The 22,754-nt window shown below is 40.1% G+C and overlaps 1 protein-coding gene across 1 annotated transcript in view; it reads right to left on the reverse strand.

Moving 5' to 3' along the window:
- DIP2C (disco interacting protein 2 homolog C) overlaps positions 1 to 22,754 on the reverse strand; it is a 368,636-nt gene that overhangs the window by 126,391 nt on the left and 219,491 nt on the right. The window contains exons 4-5 of the mRNA XM_065872651.1: positions 19,660 to 19,785; positions 8,854 to 9,063 (exon numbers count right to left, since the gene is read on the reverse strand). Of these exons, the coding sequence (XP_065728723.1) occupies positions 8,854 to 9,063; positions 19,660 to 19,785 (336 nt within the window). The remainder of the gene's footprint in view (positions 1 to 8,853; positions 9,064 to 19,659; positions 19,786 to 22,754) is intronic.

The following is a 22,754-nucleotide window of genomic DNA, read 5'->3' on the forward strand; positions in this document are numbered from 1 at the left end:
TGTTGGAGTCCTAATCTCCAGGACCTCAGAAGGTGACTGTGTTTGGAGATGGAGGTCTTTAAAGAGATGATTAAGGCAAAACAAAGCCACTAGGATGGGCCCTAATTCAATCTGACTGGTGCCTTATAAGAAGAGATGAGAACAGAGATGCCCAGAGAAGATGGCTGTCTACACGCCCGGAAGAGAGGCATCAGGAGAAAGTGCCAACATCGTGAGCTCAGACTTACAGCCTTCAGGATTGTGAGCCACTGAATGTCTCTTGTTTAAGCCGTGTTTAAGGTGCTTTGTTATGGCCACCTGAGCCAAATGACACATACCCTTAAGGGCAATTTCTTAGATCTCAGCCCAGAAAAAGAGTACCTGTGAGAGGGAGGAGGGTGCGGCTGGGATGCTTTATCAGATCACTGAGGGGAAGAGCAAGAGGGAGAGAAGAGGACCATTCAAATGACCTCTTTAATATTTCAAACACTGCATTCATTCTTCTCATCTCCTCTACCTGTGCTTTTGCCAAACAGACTTTATTTCATGTTTCAAAATGATCTAATTCTCCATGGCTGAGCAGTTAACTCCCTGGGGCCCCATATTTCAAACAAAAAGATAATAGATGCCAATGTATGATGAGCAACATTTCAAATTAGCCCCATAAAACAAAAGCAGCTAAAATGTAATTTCACTGCATTCCATTTTGCTCAGGTTTGCTTGTGTTTACGTTCTGCTGTGGCTGCATCATTGGTGGCAGCCACTGAGCCTTTGTGTTGGGCAGCAGACGTACTCACTTCCACTTTGAAGTTGGGAAAAATAACGATTCCAATACATCTGGTGATTAAAAAATAGGAACAGTGACAGCTGCATGACTTCAAAGTGCTTTCCAAATTTATGTTAGCTCCTCTCCCCCTCCCTTTCAAACTCCCCACATATGCTGTCACTGTAGGATTATAAGCCCAGCAGCGGGCTTCTGTTAGGAAGCCAGAGAACATTCTTCCATTGCAGTGATACATGGTGCCCTCTTTTATTTTAATAAACATCAGGACTCCAAGTATTTAACTCTGTCACCTATCTTTTGTGAGTATTGAAAAGACCTTTGTATGTAACAGATGCTCAAGAAACACTTGCTGACAGGTCAGAAAAAGTAGGGTCTGGTTGAAGGTGCAGGGTCAAAGGTCTAAAGTGCTCATCAGCCCCAGGCATGATGCCAATCAGGTCCATATGCAACAGGAGCATTTCTAAGATTAAGAACGCTCATCAGAGCGGGTTCGTATCTTCTGAGCCAGATGACCCACTGTTCCTTAGATCAATTTCCCCATACTTTCAAAATCAACAGAAAAATGGCGGCCAACCTTCCAGCCACCTATCAGGTGTCACCTCCACTGTGACTGCCCCAGAGTTACTGTGACACCTTTGCTTCTGCTCCCTGACAGGTGGGTCCTGTCTCATTCACCCCTCTATGGCTTTTGCTCCCAGCAGCCGACATGGGTTCCTTAAGAATCTGGAAGCAAGGCACAAGGGGCAGGTGGGAGGGAAGTGTAATTCACCCGTCTTCCACGATAGTATCTGCTGTTTTGGAGCCATCAGTACCAGGGGTCCCATCTCACTGCATCCCCCTCCCACTCCGGATTTTAGTCTGTTACTCTTGCCAACTATCCACCCGTTTTGGACAGCTGTTTTGGCCATGACCGTTTCAGGTTACTAGCTGGTCTTCCTGCTCAGCTCTGCGTTGGAAATTCCCTGCTTCCTTGAACTAACTCGTTCCTCATCTCCTGCTCTTGCAGGCATCCAGCTCAGTCCAGCTCCTGTGTCCTACTCAGATGCTGAAGTCGTACAACACCCAGCTCATGTCGTTTGCACACAGCAAATGTTGGAGTGAAAGTTCAAAGAATGAATGAACGTAAGAATGAATATACTGGAGCACTTGACGACTAGAGATAACATGCTTCTGGTTCTCACACCACTGAAAAGCAGCTTTCTTTAATTCTAACTGTATGGCTGGGAACCTCAGGGATCAGTGGTCAGAGATCCTACCTCCCAGCCTGTTATTTTTCAGTCCCCAAATAACTTCTAAATTAAGAGAAGAAAAAGAGGAAATCTGGTTTTCACATGTAGAAAGCAACGTGCTCGTGGTCCACTAACTGATGATAGATAAGGAGAGACGAGTTCAGAGGGACCCAGCCTCCCACCCATCAACAAGCCCCCTCCTGTGTCTCCTACGGTCCATCCAACCTCCAGTCACTGAGCAGAAAGCGATACAGGCCCTCAGACCACCCGTCCACCCAGCTGCCCTGGCTCCCTAAGATGACATGGCTGTGCCCTCCACACGGCAGCAGAAAACCAGGTTCCTCAATGAAAATATGGAGGTGACAGGTGGTGAAAGGCACCTGCAACGATGCTGAGGGAAGGAGCTGGCCTCACGGCAGAGCATCCAGCGTGGCTGCTGGAGACGCTGCTCAGCTGCCCACTGCACCGACCCATCTTCCAAGCACAGCTCATGAGAAGAGCAGGACTTCCTCCTTGGTTTCTCCAGCAATGTCCAACCTCCCTGGCTCTGACAGAAGCCCCCAACAGGAGAGCTCTACTGGTGTCTCACCCATGTGTCATACTGACGCATGACAATGTAAGTGAGGATTTATCTCCTTAATCCTTTAATAATCACTCAGGGACAGAACAGTATACTCTGGTTACCTGTGAGAGTGTGTGTGATACTGCTAATGGCGATTCACAGTTGCTTTTCAAATTTGCAGACTAAACCTGGAGATAGTTAGAAAGGGCTCAGTGGTTCTATATTCAAACATTTCTCTCAGCCAAGGCTCTCAGAGGTTGACTTTAGAAGCATTACACAGGTTCTCAGAACTGGAACGGCCTCCCTCCCACATTTATGCCACAAAAATCCATAAAGATGGGATAGTTACCGTTAGACAAATCTCGGGATGTTCTAATATCAGAACAGAAATCTTTAACTTCAGACAATAGCTTCTTGACTTTTATATCTGCAAATTCAAATTCAAGCTGAAGGGCTCCAATCATCACAAGCCTGTACAGACCACAGACCCAGCAGGATTGTGATGGGGATGCTGGAACTTTTACTGTTTATGCAAAGTTTAATTGCATTTCTGTCTGCAAAGAGCTCTTGTTCTGTTTTTAACAAGCAGGGCCAAGCTGGAACACAGACACTGAGGAGGAAGCAGGACTGGAGTGTCACGAGCAGGTGCTCCTACACCCGACAGACAGGAGTCTGGTTCCTGCTGACCACTCACTAGCTGGGCGCCCTTGGCATCACATCCATCTTCCTAAGCCTGGGTCTTCTCACCTGGGGAACAAGAGTGCTGCTACTCGCTCCTCACCAAGTCTGAGGGCACAAGCGACACTACACCGTGACATTCTGCAGTGATGGTGACACTGCCATCCTCGCTCTCAGGCCCAAAGGCTCCCGCTCTGCCATTTCTCCCCTTGCGTGGGAATCCTTTCCTCTCATGACTTCCAAGAAAGAATCTGTGAAACTCATGGCATTAAGTGTAAATGACTGCATTTGAACACTGGGAGAAAGAGAAGAACTGAACAGACATCTTTCTATTTGGTTGGTTGTGTGCACCAACGTGTGAGCGGCAGGCTCCGAGGTACTCCTGCAGCGTGGAGTAGGCACTGGATGAAGGGTTAGGATACTTGTGGGTCAAAAATCATTACTTTGATTCTAAGTATAAAATCCAAATAAACAAAATCAGTTTCGAGTGGCAAAAATCCCAAAGCATTTTTGGAGACAAGAAACCGGAGCAGATCTGTGCCCTAAGAGCATCAACAGGGCAACAAGGACAATATGAACGGGACAGATATGAGGCTGGAAGGGGCTGCAGCACTGAGATGGGAGGTGAGCTGTCTGGATGCAGGGTCCTGGGAGCAGTAACGGAGAGGAAGGAGGCCTGCAAGACACAGGGTAGCCAAACACTACCCAACAGGGACTGTGCTGGTCTGTGGAAGGAGGAGCCAAGGACGGCGAGGTCTGGAGCCTGCTCCTGGGAGTGCAGGACCTTGTCAGACGAGCCAATCTGGGGCCACAGCGTAGGGCTGAGGTGCAGGGTCAAGAGGCACTCTGAAATGTGGACGGGTGAAGGAAGTACAGATCTGAAGGTCGTGAAAGAGCAGATGGCCTCGAAAACTGTGGGAGTGGATGAAATGGGCAAAAACACAGAGAGACAGGGTGGGGAGAGGAGCCACCAGAGGAGAGGAAAGGACAGAGCAGGAAGGAGAACCAGGGTGTTGTGCAGGCCGGGAGAGGAGGGAATGAGTGATCATCACAGCCAAAGCTCCGGTTCACCGATGGGGGAAGCTAAGATACAAAAGAGAAAAGAGCTGAGCTAGCAGATTTGGGAGGAGCCAGAATCCAGAATGAGGATGAAAAGATGAGTCTTGGAAAGAAGGAGCTTTCTTCCCCAGAAAAGGAAACATAGCAAAAAATGAATGGAGAAAGACATGGAAATATCTCAGCTGGAAAAGGATCAGTGGTTAAAGATGTTCGACAAGGGGACAGAAAAAGATCCATGGTGACTTTCACTCAATTTCAGTATCTGTGCAGATCTCAGCTTTATTACGAACTGAGAAAGACAATGCAGGATTAGAAGCCAGACCTAGGACCTAACTAAAAATTCCCACAGTCACGTCGGCCAGTGAGAGATCCCTCGCTCTTTTAGTACTGTATCACCCAAAGAGCCACGAGAAACACGCAGTAATTGATGGAAGAGTCTCATCGGCCTTGTGTTACCTAATGCAAATTTTCTTTTCCTGCTTACTTTTTCAATAGCATGGCTTAAAACTCTCTAAAACAGGAGTTGGCAAACTATGGCTCAGAGGGTGGTCTGTCAGCTGCATTTATAAATGAAGTTTTGTGGGGGCACAGCCATGCCTATGGTTCTCGCACTGTCTTCTGCTCTTGAGCCAGCGGAATTCAGCAGCGGCCACAGGGACTGCATGGCCCACAAAGCTTAATATCCACTCTCTGGTCTTTTCCTGGAAAAATTCACTGACCCTGCCTTTGAATCATGAAGCTCTAGATGCAGGGATGCCCCAGCCAGGAGGGGAGTGAGGGTATAGCAGGGAGACCCCAGCCCCAAGTGTGCAGGCTTTGCTAATATTACCATCCTCGGTGTGTAGTTAATATTTTAAGACTGTAAATGTCTGAAAAGTATTGATAAAGAGATTATAAAAGAATTCTTTGATACTGTGGATGATTATACATAAATAAATTAGGGTAACATCACAACGGTGGCTATGCAGCCCTCTGAACAAATTCCCTAGAACACCAGAATCTAGGTCCAGACAACAGCTGCCAGGCTCCAGGCTAACTATGCATCAAGCACATGGGGACACATCTATCTGCTTACCAGGATCAGAGGCAAGAAACCTGATGAGAATTTCCTTGCTGATACAAACTGCACACACCAAAAGTGGCATTCATGCTGACGAATTCTAAGATAGTCTGGAAATGGCAATAACTTCTATGAATATCTGGCTAATGACAATACACCCCCAACACATGCAGATGAAACCCGAATGTGACAACATCTCAGATGTGTCAGTTACAAAGGGTGACACAGACCTTACCTATACATCTGGAGCTACAAAATAAGAGAACAGCTCATGCAGAAGTCTCTTTAATTTCCTGAATATACAAATTTTGATTCTGAATATACAACGTTATCTATTATGCTTTCTTCTTATTTCTTAATCTAGAAATGTATTAATAGTTTCTCTTCAGTTTCTCCATTTCTATGTAGCTTACTAATTCCTATAATATGTTACTCTAGTACCTTTTACAAATATGCCTCTTGAAGTTTCAAAGTGTTGCTTTAATTCTCCTGGTTACTCTAAATTATGCTCCTTGACTTTTGATAATGATAAAATATTTTAGAGGTGTTGATCCTTTCCTTTCCAACTGTCTTAAGAACATGACATGCACAGAGGTTCTGAATAAACACCTTCTGGTTCTCTATCATTGTGGAGAGAGGGCCCTTAATGATGTGCAGGCCCTGTTCTGTCTGAGCTGCAGGGAGCCGTCGCATGGCACGTCCATCTTCTTGTGTCACAAATGTGCACATCTCAGGCCTTAGCATCTCAGGATGGGGAACGTCTTGAGCCCTCATTGTCAGTGTTTTAAGTGTGAATAACAACAAGCAGAACCATAGGAGGAAAAACCACCTGGACGGGGACCGTGTGGTATGCTAAGCCAGCCTGACGGGAGATGCATGTGCAGTGTCCCTGTCATGCTGTCAGGATGGACCCACAAGGACGCAGGATTTCATTCCAACAACCACAAAGCAGAAGTACCATCCACTTGTTAGCGCCTCTTCATGGTCTTTAAACGCTTGTCTTTCCTCTACCCTTTGGGCAAAGAGGTTTCTACAGACTCTATCCAAGTACTTCACCTTGAGGGACCAGAGGTACTACAAGTTGGTGGTTTATTTGACCCTAAATTCCTTAAAACACAGACATACACAGAATATTTTCTTATTTGTAGGCTTCTGATGGCCTCAACAAAAGGTTGAACACTGCCAATTCTGACTTTTTACTTCTTTTGCTTTTGCCACAGGAGTAAAAAAAAATTTTTTTTTTTTGGTGGTACGCGGGCCTCTCACCGTTGTGGCCTCTCCCGTTGTGGAGCACAGGCTCCGGACACGCAGGCTCAGCAGCCATGGCTCACGGGCCTAGCCGCTCCGCGGCATGTGGGATCTTCCTGGACCGGGGCACGAACCCGTGTCCCCTGCATCGGCAGGCGGTCTCTCAACCACTGCGCCACCAGGGAAGCCCTGGAGTAAAATATTTTAATTCTCTTTTTCTTATTTTATTATTTTGCCACTGCTTTCTTTCAAAAAATTTTTTTCATATTTACAGAAAATTCCTGGATACTCTAGGAACTTATCTATGTGCCAAATTAGAAATTACTGAAATGTCACACACTGAGAAGCTATATTTAGGTTACACTGAGTCTTAACGTACCTGAGTAACGTAACCTTTTATAGTTCGGATAAATTTAATTCTCCATGCTATAATTTCCTCCAATATTCCACATGTAACTACATTAAGGGAGAAACAAATGCAGGGAGTAATCTGTTCAAAATTATGTGTTTCTCTTGGTAAGATTCCTGATATTTCCTTAGTAGTGTACTCAGTCAGAAAACACACATTCCTAAGGTAAGAGCGAGGGGCAGAGGTGGAGGGAGTTCCACATCTCCCCCGCCCAGGTGGCTACCAGACAAAGCACACGGACTGAGCCTCAGGGCTATCTCAGGTTCCAAAACACAGAGGAAGAAATTTTAGCATCTGAAACTCTTTAATGGTCATATACATTTCTGCTTTATTTTTATCTATGATTTCAAATAGAGGTTCTCAGTACACATTAACCAGTGTATGTTCCCGAAAACGTTTTAAACTGAAATTTAATACTACTACTTTGCATGTGAGTGTTACTTTAAAAACTGCGGAGAATTTTCCTATTTTCTCCTTTTTACTCGCAATGGGTACAAAGGAAAGACATTATCATCCCTTTTCTTCCCACTAAAAAACTAGAGCAGGGAACACTGACTTCTGAAGAAGCCGGCAGCTGTTAACGTGAGAACTGGGACCAGACCCAGCCCTCCCAACCGGCTGCCTGTGTCCTGCTGGTAGACAACCAGTCTCACTGCTGATTCTGAAAAGGCTGTTGCTTTTAACCTCAACTTCATGCTGAGCAAGTGCCACTGGGGCCAAGTCCTGAGAAGTCAGTTTGGAATTCCTCTGACTCTTGTCAAGTAGCCAATAATCTAGAAATACTTTTTGAGTCTGAGAAGCTGGCAGAGTATTTCATTCATTCATTTCACTTACCTACTTTCTAAACATGGAGTTTTCGGATAAGAGGATAGATGTGGGAGGATGCCGTGCACCTGCCCTGTGCTCGATGATCAACCACTGCACAGGGAGGGGCAACTTCCATGTCCCTGGATGCGGCTGACCCTGGTCCACCCCATTTGAATGGAGAACATACTGAACCATCTTGGCACCACATTCAAAGCAAGTAATTTACTTTGTGAGTAATTTTTTATTGAAATGTTTAAAAATCTCAATCCACAGCTGAAAATGGATCAGACAGATCTGGACCTCATGCTGTGCCTTCCACATCAGATGAATGTGGCACAGTGAGTGGGGGGCGGCTGGGGTGCAGGCAGAGAAACAGGACCCTTACTCACCCCCTCCACGCAGCCCCCTGCTCATCCAATATGCTCCTTTCCTCTAATAATTCTCACTTCATCTCTTGTTTTACACTATTTCCAAACATCTTACCAATGCTTCCTAACTCTGTGCTTTTTTAAATACAGAGGATCCCATGTATCGTGGAACCTACACACAAAGTAACGTGAACCACCCCAGAAAGCTGAATGCCTATGGCAGAAAACTATATAAGCAGTAGTGATGAAAGCCTCCCCTTCCTAAGTAACTTCCAAAGTAAGGGCAAACTCACTCTGAAGTCCCCAGCCTTGTTCATTAGCATAATTAAAATTTCATTTAGGAGCATATTTTAGCATGAGGAGAAGAAAGCATGTAACCAGATACGGCTGCAAGTTTCTCTAATGAACAAGAACGCATTCCTCTACAAGCAGAGGAGACGTCTGGGATGTAAAGAGTAGTAAAACCAAGGGTTTCACAAAACAGTAAAACCAACGCAACAAAGCAGCCCAGAAGCGGGAGTGGGGCTCTGTTCTGTCCCTCGGATGGATTCCATGGTCGAGATGCGCAAATAGAGAAATTTCAAAATAAAAAGGGCAGGGTTACTCAGCAGCCACTCAGACGTTAAGGACAACGAGAATTACACAGACGACTGCCCAGCAGGGCACTCACCTAGGTGCGTCTGAGCCATGACGTCAGCCAGTCTGTGGGCGGCGCCACTCCCCCCACTCTGGGTGGAAGAGGAGGAGGTGGTGGAGGTGGTGGAGCCGTGGATGGCCTGGCTGATCCAGTGCTCCATGTTGATGCTGCCCTGGCTGGAGGTGGGGGTCCCCTGGGAGTCGCCCTGCACCGAGCCTTCGTCTTCTGAGCCAGAGGAGGTATCTGTGGGAGGCAGGTGATCAGCCGTGTATATCACAGCAAAGAAGCACCCCCCAGGATTAGTCCCTCTCCAAACACTGCGAACACAGACCTACCTCCCACACTAACTGATCGACGACCTTTGAACACTCTTGAAAAATTACACACTTTTCAGATGACAAATTATTTTTCACTGTAGTGAAGTCTTCATCCAAAACACCTTACATATATATGCTACAGAAAGTTGTGACATTACAATCTCAGACAAAGACATACTCACCAATTTCCTCCACTCAAGAGTTTGAGGGAGAAACCAAATGTTTTCTGTGTACTCAGACACCAAGCGAGAAGGTCAAGGTGGCGTTTTCTAAAAGACACTGAACTTTCAAGCATTTCGAAGTGTGATGCTCTGTAGCCCTTCTTTATACCGAGGTGTTTCTCTGAGTCATGTGCTATTTTAAGTTCCATGTGAGTGTGGCCAGTCTCATCCTCCTGCCTCTCCCAATGAATGATCTGGACTTCTCTACCAACCTACATCTAAGGACTCTGCCTCCTCCTTTCAGGTGGACAGTAAATCACCACACTACATTCTGTGATCAAACTAAATGCATTTACTTTTATATTTGTTCCTTATAAAAGTTTTTCATTATTTACTAGATTTATTTTGCTGTCTATGAAAACTGTGTATCTTGGATTGAGCAAAAACATGTCACTTTTTGCATTAAAATTAATGGAAATAGTATTCATTTAATAACTTTTCACCTAGAAGCAAGGTTTTCAAGAACGAATCGTTGTATACTTGTTATTTAAACTTCAATATAAGAATGACATTTAGGATCATACATATAGGTGAGTTATGTGAGACGCTAGGAGGGAAAAAGGATGAGAGTAGCTCTAGAACATTTACTGAGAATAAATGAAAGGGTAATTTGTCTTAAATCAAGAAATAGGACTTTTTCTTTTTTTAACGTTAATTTTGCTGTTTATTCACTCATTCATTCATCAATACTTATTAAGCACTTACTAATGTATTAGTTACTGTTCTTTTTTAAAATTAATTTTTATTGGAGTATGGTTGATTTACAAGGACTTTTTCTTTAACACAGCAATATTTGTAAAGGATATTTACATTGCATTTTATTATCATTGTGACGTGACCTAGGCTGTCTAGAAATTTTTTTAAAGTTTATCTATTAGAAATTTGTTACAGAAGCAACAATAATATTAGAAGGCCAACAGATTCTCTTCCCTTGTCCTTCCTTTTAAAATAACTTAGAATTATAATTTACATAAAAATAAAATTTATATTTTTGGAATTCAGACCTAAGAATTTTTTCAATTTTTTTGAAATTGTGGTAAAATACACATAACATAAATTTTTACCATTTTAACCATTTTTAAGCATACAGTTCAGTGATATTAAATACATTCATAATGTTGGACAACCCTCCCCATAACTCATTTCACCACCATCCATCCACTTAACTCATTTCACCTTGTAAAACTGAAACTCTGTCCCCATTAAACAGTAACTCTCCATTGCCCCTTCCCCCCGCATCCCCTGACAACCACCACTCTACTTTCTCTCTGTGTAATTCTGACTACTCTAAGTACCTCATGTAAGTGGAATCGCACTTTTGTCTTTCTGTGACTGGCTTATTTCACTTGGCATAATGTCCTCAAGGTTCATCCACTTTGCAGCATGTGTCAGAATTTCCTTCCTTCTTAAGGCTGAATAACATTCCATGATATGTACAGAGCACATGTTGTTATCCGTTCATCTGCTGTGGACACTTGGGTTGCTTCCATGTTTTTGCTGTTGTGAATAATGCTGCTGTGAACACAGGTATATAAATATCTCTTTGAGAGTCTCCTTTAAATTCTTTTGGGTATGTACTCTGAAGTGGAATTACTGGATCATATAGTAAATTCTATTTTTAATTTTTTGAGGAACTGCCATTCTGTTCTCCATAGAGGCTGCACCTCTATGCACCTCATTTCCACCAAGAGTGCATAAGGGTTCCAATTTCTTCATATCCTTACCAACGCTTGTTATTTTCTGTTCCTTTTTTTTTTTTTTTGATAGTAACCATCCTCATGGGTGTGAAGTTGTATCTCTTTGTAATTTTGATTTGCATTTCCCTAATGATCAGTGACGTTGAGTATCTTTAAATGTAATTATTGGCCATTTGTATATCTTCTTTGGAAAAATATCTATTCAAGTCCTCAGACTTAAGACTTCTGAGAAATGTATACACCCGTATATCCACACAGAACATTACCACCTCCCCAAAAGTCTTCTCATGCCCCTTTACAAATCAATCTTTCATTTCCCACCCCATCTTTTCATAAGAAAACTACAGAACAATATCATTCATGATATAGACACTAAAATCCTCAAAAATATTAGCAAACATTATCAAGCAACATGTAAAATGACCAAGTGGTAACCAGGATTACACATATGAACATGAATTAAGGTTAATTTGACATTCAAAAATGAATTAATGTTATATATCATATTAGTAGAATAAAGAGAAAAAAAAAGTATGTTAACCTTAAAAGTCAGAAAAAGTATTTTACAAAACCTAACACCCACTCATGATAAAGCCTCTCAACAATGCAGGAATGGAAGGAAACTTCCTCAACCTGATGAAAGGCATTCATGAAAACCCATAGCTAACACTGTATATACTGGTAAAAGACTGAATACATTTCCCCTAAGATAAGAACAAGGCAAGAATGTCCCCTCTTGCCACTTCTATTCAACATTATCCAGCACGTTCTGGCCAGTGAACTACAGGGAAAAGTAAAAATTAAAGGCATCCAACCAGATTAGAAAGGAAGTTGTAAAACGGTCTTTATTCACAGATGACATGATCTTATATGTAGGAAATCCTAAGGAACACATGGAAAAATTCTTGAATTAATAAATGAGTTAGCCCCTTCTGCCATGTAAGGACACAGTGAGAACATGGACGACTACGAGGAAGAAGGCTCTCACCAGACAATGAATCTGCCAGCACCCAGATATTCTCAGCATCCAGAACTACCTTTGCATTGACAAAGTCATCAATGTGCCCAGCTAATTTTCCAGTTATCCTTGAAGTGGGGGGTTGGGGGGGACTCAATCAAAATTTGTTGAGTGGAGCCTCCAAGAAAGTTCTTTAATGGGGACTGCCTCTGTTGAGAAGACTAAAAGACAATGGGACAAGATGAATTTCTGCAGTGGGACAAGCACACACAAAGTGAGAGAACCAAGATATCTCTTATCAAAGCAGATAGGCATCAATGCTCCCCCACACCCTTTTCTGGCTGGACAGACTGCAAATTATTCCCACCTCCCAGGGAACAAGCACACGTTGATCTAGTAGTCAGAAGTCAAAATCCAGCCATCCAATCAGTTAGCATGCGTTGTCACTGTGGCAGGTGAAAAGAGTTGCATAGTTATACATCTGACTTCTTAAATTCACAGGACCACCAAAAAAAGATACGAAATATCTTTATAAGATACTAGCACTGAACAATAAGGGAATGAAATTAAGAAAACAATTCCATCATGACAGCATCAAAAAGGATAAAACACTTAGCAATATATCTAACAAAAAATTAAAACAATACCTAGTAAAATCCCAGAAGGCTTTAAGAAATTGAAAGCTTATTTTAAAATTTATTTGGAAATGCAAAGGCCTGAGAATAGCCAAAATAATTTTGAGGAAGATGGAGGACTTCATTACCTGATACTAAAACTTACTATGAAGTTAAAGTAATCAAGATAGTGATATTAACACAAGAATAGGCATATATTTCAATGGAACAGAACTGAACCCAGAAATATAGTCCTACATTTATGATCATGGTCAATTTATTTTTGACGAAGATCCCAAGATAATTCAATGAGAAAAAGATCATCTTTGCAACAAATGGGCTGGGCAACTGAATATTCATGTATCAAAAAACCAAACCAAAGTAAAAAACATAGATGCCATAAATAAAAATTAATTCAAAATGGATCACAGGCCTGAGTGAAAGAACTAAAACTATAAAATTTCTGAAACTTCCCAAAGCACAATCCATAAAATAACTGATGAATTGAACTTCATCAAAATGGAAAACTCTTAAGCTATGGGTAACATAACAAGTCACCACTAATTCACTGGCTTACAACACTGCACATGTTTATTATCTTAACAGTTCTGGAGGTCAGTGTCTAAGATCAAAGTGTTGGCAGGGTTTTATTCCTTCTGGAGGCTTCAAGGGAGAATCTACTCCTTTACCTTTTCTACCTTCTTAGAGCCCACCTGTGTCACCAGCTCATGGCCCCTTCATCGATCTTTAAAGTGTATCCCTCCAACCTCTGGTTCATTATCTTTTTTTTTTTTTTTTTTTTTTACTTTGATACTCTTCCCTAAGGACCTTTTTTCCTCCAGTTTTATTGAAATATAATTGATATCTATCACTGTATAAGTTTAAAGTGTACAGCATAATCGTTTGACTTACATATATTAGGAAATAATTACCATAGTAACTTTAGTTAGCATCCATCATCTCATATAAAATAAATAGAAAAAACAACTTTCTTCCTTGTGATGAGAACTCTTAAATTTTACTCTAACAACTTTCACATAGATCATATGGCAGCGTTAACTATAGTTATATTGTACATCACATCCCTAGTACTTATAACAAGAAGTTTTTGCCTTTTGACCACCTTCCTCCAATTCCCTCTCCCACCACTCCCTGCCTCTGGTAACCACAAATCTGATCTCTTTTTCTGTGAGTTTTTTTTTTTAAGATTCCACATGTGACTGAGATTACACAGTATTGTATTTCTCATTCTCTGCCTGAATAGAGACTTCTTTGATTACAGTGGGCCCACCTGGTTAATCCAGGATAACTGCCCTATCTCAAGATGCTTAACTTAATCATAACTGCAAAGTCTTTTTTACAATGTAAGGTAATATATTCACAAGTTCTAGAAATTAGGACATGGATATCTTTGGAGGGAGCCATAATTCTCTCCACCACAGACAACATTAAGAAAAGACAAACTACAGTTTGCAAATTGTATACCTGATAAAGAACTTGTATTCAGATTATATAAAGAACTCTTAACCAGTGAGAAGACAGACAACTCATTTTAAAAATGGGCAAAAGGGCTTCCCTGGTGGCGCAGTGGTTGAGAATCCGCCTGCCAATGCAGGGGACACGGGTTCGATCCCTGGCCTGGGAAGATCCCACATGCCGCAGAACAACTAAGCTCGTGTGCCACAACTACTGAGCCTGTGCTCTAGAGCCCGTGAGCCACAACTACTGAGCCCGCGTGCTGCAACTACTGAAACCCGCATGCCTAGAGCCCGTGCTCCACAATAAGGGAAGCCACTGCAATGAGAAGCCCGCACACCGTAACGAAGAGTAGCCCCTGCTTGCCGCAACTAGAGAAAGCCCACATGCAGCAATGAAGACCCAACACAGCCAAAAATAAATAAATAAAATTAAAAAAATAATAAATAAAAAAATAAGAATGGGCAAAAAATCGGGACATTTCACCAGTGAATACATACAAATGGCTAACAAGCACACAAAAAGATCCTTAGCATCATTAGTCATTAGGGAAATGAAAATTAAAACCATAATGAAATACTATTTCATATCCACTAGAATGACTATTAAACAAATAAGGACAATACCAAGTGTTGGTGAGGATGCTGAGAAACTGGAATCTTTATACGTTGCTGGTCGGAATATAACATGGTATAGCCAGTATGGAAACAATGTGACAGTTTCTTAAAAGTCAAACATAAACTTACCATAAGACTCATTAATTCCACTCCTAGGAATCTACCCAAGATAAATGAAATTATATATATACACAAATATATGCACATAAATGTTGACAGCAGCATTATTCATAATAGCTGAAAAGTGGACACAAGCTAAATATCCATCAACTAGTGACTGGATAAACAAAATGTGGCATATCTATCTAATAGAATAAAATTCTGCAATAAGAATGAATGAACTACTGATGCTACAAAATGGATACTCAAAAACATGCTAAAGAAGATACAGAAGGATATATTTTATTAATTCATTTACAAAATGTCTAGAATATTCTTAGAGGTGTATAAATCAGATCAAATGCTCCCTAGGCCTGGATGTGAGAATGGGAATTAACTGCATATGGGCACAAGGGGAGAAGGAAATGCTTTAAAACTGGACTGCACCAACAGCTTCACAATCTATATATATACTACAAGTCATTAAATTATACACTTACAATGTGCTAATTTTATGGGATGTAAATTATACCCCAAGAATGGTATTAAAAAGGAATGTGTTTTCCTCAATAGTTGGGCATAATATTCTGTAAGTATCAACTACATCAAGTTGGTTGATAGTGTTGTTTTGACAACTTTCTTATTATTTAAGAAGAATATTTTAAGAATCTCCAATTATTATTTTTGTTTTTTCTATTTTTCCCTTCATTATGCCAGGTTCTGCCTTATAAATTATAATGCTCTGTTTTTAGGTATATAAATATTCATTGTTATAACTTCCTGGTGAATTGCTCATTTTCCAATATGCAATGTTCATCTTTATATCTGGTACTACTTTGTCCTGCTGTCTACTTTGTCTAATATTAATATAGACTTGTTCACCTTCCTATGCTTTATGTTTGCATTGTATATTTTTTCATCATTTTATTTTTAACTATCCTTGTTTTTATATTCAAATGTGTCTCTTGTAGACAACATATAGATGTATCTTCCTTTTTTATTCAGTCTGACAATCCCTATCTTTTAAGTGGGCGTTTGGTCCATTTACATTTATTGTAATAATTGATATGAGTGAGTTTGCATCTAACATTTTGCTATTTGTTTTCCATTCATTCCTCCTATTTTAATCTCTGTTGTTGATTTTTCCCACCTTTGTTTCTATTAACCAAGTTTTTTTTTTTTTTGCGGTACGCGGGCCTCTCACTGTTGTGGCCTCTCCTGTTGCGGAGCACAGGCTCCGGATGCGCAGGCTCAGTGGCCATGGCTCACGGGCCTAGCCGCTCCACGGCATGTGGGATCTTCCTGGACCGGGGCACGAACCTGTGTCTCCTGCATCGGCAGGCGGACTCTCAACCACTGAGCCACCAGGGAAGCCCCCCAAATATTTTTTAAGAGTTTCATTTTATGTTCTCTATTAAATTCTTACATATGCCTCTTCTCATTTTTTTTAGTGGTTACTTTAGGGCTAAGAATATGAATCCTCAATGGGTCCATATGGGGTCAATACTGTAACTGTTTGCTCTTCAAATCTGACACTACAAACTTTCTCTCCCATCTCACATCACACCTGACACTATTCATTTCATTCTTTCCATTTTCTGCTTCCTACTTCATAACCATACAACAGTATAATTCCATTCACCTGGCCTTGTCTTTTGTGCAATTGTTGTTTTAAAGAAAATTACAAGAAAAAGCATAGAATTTTACGTTTACCCAGCTATTTACTGTTTCCAGTGTTCTTCTTTCCTTTTCATAGATGTAAATTTTTATCTGGGATCATCTCCCATCAGCCTAAATGACATCTGTTAGTGTGTTTGCAGTTCTGCTGGCACCATATTCTCTGAGCTTTCATGTGTCTCATTATGCCTTTTTTTCACCCTCGTTTATGAAGTATATTTTCACTGAGTATGAATTGACAGTTTCAGTCTTTTCCTTTTGGTACTTTATAAAAATGTCTTCTCATTGTCTTCTGGCCTTCACTGCATCTTCACATAAGTATTCATAATTCATATGACCGTTCTTCTGTATGCTATATATCTGTTTACCTTTGATGACTTTCAAGATTTCCTCTTAACCTTTGGATTTCAGCACTTGGACTATTATTAACTTAGGGATGATTCTTTTCATACTTAATCTGCGTAGTGTTCACTGAACTTCTGGGATCTGTGAGGTGGTGTTTTACATTAATCTGAGAAGTTTGTGACCCTTATTTCCTTAAGTAGTTTTTCTTCCCTTTTCTCACTCTCTTTTCCTTCTTGGATTCCAATTATAAGTATGTTAACATTGTATCACAGATGCTTCAGGTTCTGTTAATTTTTCTTTTATCTTTTGACTCCTCATTCTTCAGTTTGACTAATTTCTCTTTATCTCTCTAAGTTCACAGACTCTTTTATCCTACTTCTCCAATCTGATGCTAAGCTGATCTAGTAAAATATCATTTCTGTATTATATTTTTCATTTCTAGAGTTTCTATTAATTTTTAAAATAATTTTCCTTTCCCTGATCAGCTCAAGTATTAAGATAATATTTTCATTTAGTTCTTTGACATATTTTCATTTGATTCCCTGAATGAGGTCCACTGCCTAAAAGCAGTCATCTCATTTGTTTTGTGCAGCTTTATAGTTGTTTATGGTGTATAGGTTAGTCTGGTAAGTTATTTCATTACGGCTGGAAGCAAAAGTACTGACAAATTCTTCTTATATTTTTGTACGTGAAAAATAAAGCAAAGTTTCATCTATAGAAGACTGGAATTGCAACGATCCTAATCATATATTTTCTAGAAACTATGATACTAGTCAGCAACCAGTTACTTTATGCAGAGAATATAAACTTCAGGAATATTCTCTGAAGAAAACTGGACACAAAATTAGTTCTAACAAATGCTATCAGCAACCAAGGAAAACAGAGTGAGAGAAAATGAAGCTGAGCCACGATTTTCTTCAAGCAAGTACAGTTACAAATACGTAGACTCCTGATAAGCACAAAATAGGTTATGAATGAAAATTTTTATGATGATGGTGTTGGCATTTATGATTGTACAAAACTATCCCATGTGATACTGTTACTAGGACTCCTGAATGACAGTTTACAAAATGTATTATATGGTGTACATGAAAATGCTAACCAAATAATTAAATGCAAATGTTGCACCAAAAATGACACTCATTTCCAATAACATTCTTTTATATTTTGCAAAGACCTTTGTACAAGGTTCGTTCTCCTGAAAGTTTTGTCTATCATGCATGACACAACAACACTCATGAGGATGGATTCTACATGTGAAAAAGCACATACACAAATAATCACATTGCACCTTGTGCTTTAGACTCAACATTTCCCATAAAAAGTGGCTCAGAAAAATGTCCATCTCCCTGAATACTGTCTAGTTCCAAAGAGTTGGCTAAAATATATTTTAAGTGGGGTTTGTTATTCTTATAAGTCCATTCTGTCTGTTGTATAAACACAAAATAATTTTTCACCACTTATAAATTTTGGCAAATTATAACCATAAACTAAGTAGGATTAAGTATATTAATTACGCTGATTTAAAAAGAGTCCAAAATACATGCTGTGGCTCGACAAAAAGGAAGGAAATTGGCAAAAAGGACACCCTTTCCTATTAGAATATTATATTCTTGAGATAAAGAACACTTGTGGTATTATCTGTTAAGACAAAACAAAACAACTAAGTTTTATATTAAATATTTAAGTTTTGTCTTACAAAGCTCAGGACTTTCACTTTTAAAGGCATGTAAAGCTGAAGACTTAAGAGTTGTTTGAAGCAGTATTGGATATACTTGACCACATCTGTGAGTTGAAGTGTGTGCTTCTATTACCCTCACTGTTTGCAATCACTCATGACTAACTTCAAAAGACTCCAAAAAATGCTATGTATGTTCAACTATTCTTACTGCACCCTAAATTTCTTTTATGAACAAAGGGGTGTGCCAGGTAACTTAGATCTGCAGAAAAGACAGAGTGGCAACAACGACATGAATAATGTTGGAATGAGAAACACACAACAAAAAAATCAAGTAAATTAGGTTCAATCTTTCATGTTTCTAATAGATACCTGGACGTTTAACTTCATATTTCACTTCAGTTTTGAAGATCACGAGATACAGATTATAATTATTTGGGTAGAGTTAAGTAGAGATCTTAGGTAGTTATATAAAATTCAAGATTAAACAAAAGCAGAAATATAATGGGATATTACCTTCAACCATTTAGATCAGGGGTTGGAAGGCCTGTGGACCAAACCCTCTGCCTGTTTTTGTGACTAAAGTTTTATTGACACATAGCCAGGCCTTTCACTGACATGTTGCCCATGGCTGCTTCAGCACCACAATAGCAGAGCAAGCAGCTGTGATACCCCAAAATACTACCTGCACTTCACAGGAAAAACTGATGACACCAGATTTAAGTAACTGCCTAAATTTTTCAATTCATTCAATTTCTTAACAGAACATTACAACCTACTGACATTTTAAAGACTTGAGAATATGCATACACCAGTCTAAGCGAAGAGATATCCAGCTTCAGTCAGAAGGATGGATGTACAAACTCTTTCTTGCTTTGTAAAGAATTAAATAAAATTTTATAGGATTTAAAAAAAAAGTCTGTATCATATTTGAGTCTAAATGAAAAGTTTAAAAACACTTATTTATATAGACATATACATAATCATGCCAATTTTCCTTCCAAGTTTTATTTAGAGCGTATTTACTATTTCTGGACTTCTGGTTCTCAAAATCTGAATTACAGCACCATGATTTTGAAAGTTAGAAAGATCGCAGTTGCTGGAACTGACTTCATGAAGCACACGGGACCTGCTGCTCACCTGGGGGTGTGTAGGCGTCCATCGAGGTCTGCACAACCAAGGACCTGCGTTTGGAAGGCATAGGCACTGCCATCTTCCTTTCTTTGTGTTTAGCGAGCGCAGCCTGGACAGCTTCTGTATGGACGTCTGAAACAAAGCGAGAGCTAAATCACTCCATTGTTCAGGGACAGCCCGAAGGCCCCAAGCTTTTCTGCTTTCTTTCTGGTCCTGTGAAAGAGTTTATCATCCTACAGAAACTGTCACAAATGGATGAGTGGGGAAGGAAGAAAAATAAGTGTAAACCTGCTAGTTTGAAAGCTCCAGGAAAAAGGCATTCAAATTCATTCATAGACTTTTAACTGTTCATTTTATTACCCTAGATCTGTATAAATAATCAGATACAGGATGTAAATCGCTGTGATTTTTCTTTTCTTAGAGTGAAAGGACATGGATCTTCAGATATTTCTTCACAGGTCACATTTTCAAGCTTCTTAATTCATTTCAATGTTCTGTTAAGGTAAGTATGTACACCTTACAGGCTGTACGGTAATGATCTTAGCTAACACTTTCCAAATATCAGTTATGGGGCAGTCACTATGTTAGGTATTTTGTGTGTATGAACCCATTATGTTAACTCCACAAATGATATTTTACTGCCGATTTTGTAAGGTGGTGTCCTCAGGGCTTGGCGTGGAGAATCAGGTGGACAAGGTACTGTGTCTCATGCAGCTCACTTTCTAAAGGGTTAAAGACAGACAACAGACAATCAAAGGGGGTAAGAATGAAAATAAGATAAAAAGATTGAGTACCTACTTAACTGTGAAGCCAGGGAAGAGCTCTCTTACTGTGAAATCTGAATAGTAAGATGAGAATCTCCAAGACGGAAAAGCCAGCTCAAAGGCCCTGCACTGTGAATGAGGATGGTGCTGGCACAATGCACACACCACCAGCAGAGGGACTCACCAGGATGAGGGCTTTACAGGAGTGGTACAGAGCTTGGCTACCATTCTAACTTTGACAGGGAAGCATGGGGGAAGAAGGGTGAGCATGGATGACATGACCTGATTCCGTTTTGGAGGGCTCATTCTGGATGTTGTGAAGGAGACTGCAGGAGAATCAGAGTAGGAGCCAGGAAACCAGTTAGAAGTCTGCAGTCAGGATACTACTACACCCACAATCTTCTACACGCTCTGTGGAGGAGCCACTCTTATTATTCCCATTTCACAAATGAGAAAGCAAAGGTATGAAGCTCCCCCAGTGTCATGTAACTGGTGAGTAGCATTGACAGGGTTTGAACCCAGGTGTGAGTAGCTCCAGAGCCCACACCCTTCACCACTAACCACGCTATTCTCTAGCTGTTCCTAGGAAAACTCCACCCTGTTAACATTTTAGAGTGGGGGTAAATATAGGCCAGCCCTTGGGCCAGATGCAGCCTGCAGTCTCTTTGTAATAATGTTCACTGGAACAGAGACACACTCATTTATATGTGTATTGTCTATGGCTGCTTCCATACTATAAAAGCATGGCTGAGCAGTTGTGACAGAGACCATAATGGCTAAAAATATTTTCTATCTGGCCCTTTACAGAAAATATCTGCCAATACTTGTTTTAGAGCATATCACATACCAAACACAATGAATTTATTTATTATTTTATTTTGTTCAGATTGTGTATGCACTGCTCTTTTCTCCTCAACTAGACTCAAAGTACTTTAAGACAAAAACCTAGTTTCTGGTCATTCTTTTTCTTAAACTCCTAGATTAAAAACTGATGACTGAATGACTTGTATTCACATTACTGAATAAAACTAAAGGGCTCATCAATGAGGTGAGAGTACATTGATTCTCCACATATCAAACACTTTGATATATTTCTCCTTTTGAACTTTTTGGATGTAATTTCAAATTTACAGAAAATCTGCGAGAATAGTACAGAACTCCCGTATAACTTTTACCCAAACTCACCACTTACATTTGACCCCATTGCTTTCTTTATGTAAGTATGTCTTTTCCTAATCATTTGAAAGTAAATTGCAGGTACCATGTTCCTCTATACCTAAATATTTCAAAGTTATTTCCTAAAAACAGAGATATTCTCTTACATAATGTAAATTCTCAAAATCAGGAAGTTTAACAATGATATACTATTACCTAATTCAAAGTCCATGTTCAAATAGTGCCGATTATCCCAGTAACTTCCTTTGCAGTTATTTTGTCTTCCTAGTCTATGATCCAGTCCAGGACCACGGATGCATGCATTTATCAGATTTTCTTTGCCCTCCTAGATCTGGACCAGTTTCCCAGCTTCTGCCTCTCGTGAAACTGGCCATTTTAAAGAATATAGACCAGTTATTTTGTAGATTGTCTTCAACTTGGATTTTCTGATGTTTCCTCATGATTAGATTCAGACCATGCATTTCAGTGGGGGTTCCACAGAAGTCTGTCCTCTACTGATGGTGTTAACTTTGGTCCTTGGTTAAGATGGTGCCCATCAACTTCTTCCAAAGTAAAGATGTTACTTTTTCCACTATGTAAGATTCTGTTTAAATTTCAAAGAAACTGCCAAAGTGATTATAATATTGAACATCCACATCACCAATATATGAGATTCTAGTCCTGCCACCAGCACTTGGTACAATCTTTTCTACAGTAGCTGTTCTCATGGTTGTGAAGTAGAATCATGAAGTTAAATTTACATTTACCTGATGGCTTATGTTGAGCACCTTTCCTGGACTTCTTGGACATTTGCATATCATCTGTTGTGAAGTATATGTCCAAGTTTTTGAGCTGCCTTTTAATTTCTGATTTATACTAGTTCTTTATATATTATGGATACAAGATTTTTTTTTTAAGATATATGTTTTGAAAATACTCATCCCAAGTCTATGGCTCAACTTTCAAACCCTTAATAGTGTGCTTGATGAGGAGAAATTTTTCATTTTCATGAGATTCATTTTGTTATCTTTTCCTCTCTGGCTAGTGCTTTTTGAATCCTGCCTATAAATTTCTACCTACCCCAAGGTTCAAAAAATACACTCCTTTGTTTTCTTTGGGAAGCTTTATACTTTTACCTTTTACTTTTAGGTCTAGGTACCATCTCAAGTTAATTTTTCTAAG

This window comes from Phocoena phocoena, chromosome 2, assembly GCF_963924675.1.
Source record: "Phocoena phocoena chromosome 2, mPhoPho1.1, whole genome shotgun sequence".
Taxonomy (NCBI): Eukaryota; Metazoa; Chordata; class Mammalia; order Artiodactyla; family Phocoenidae; genus Phocoena; species Phocoena phocoena.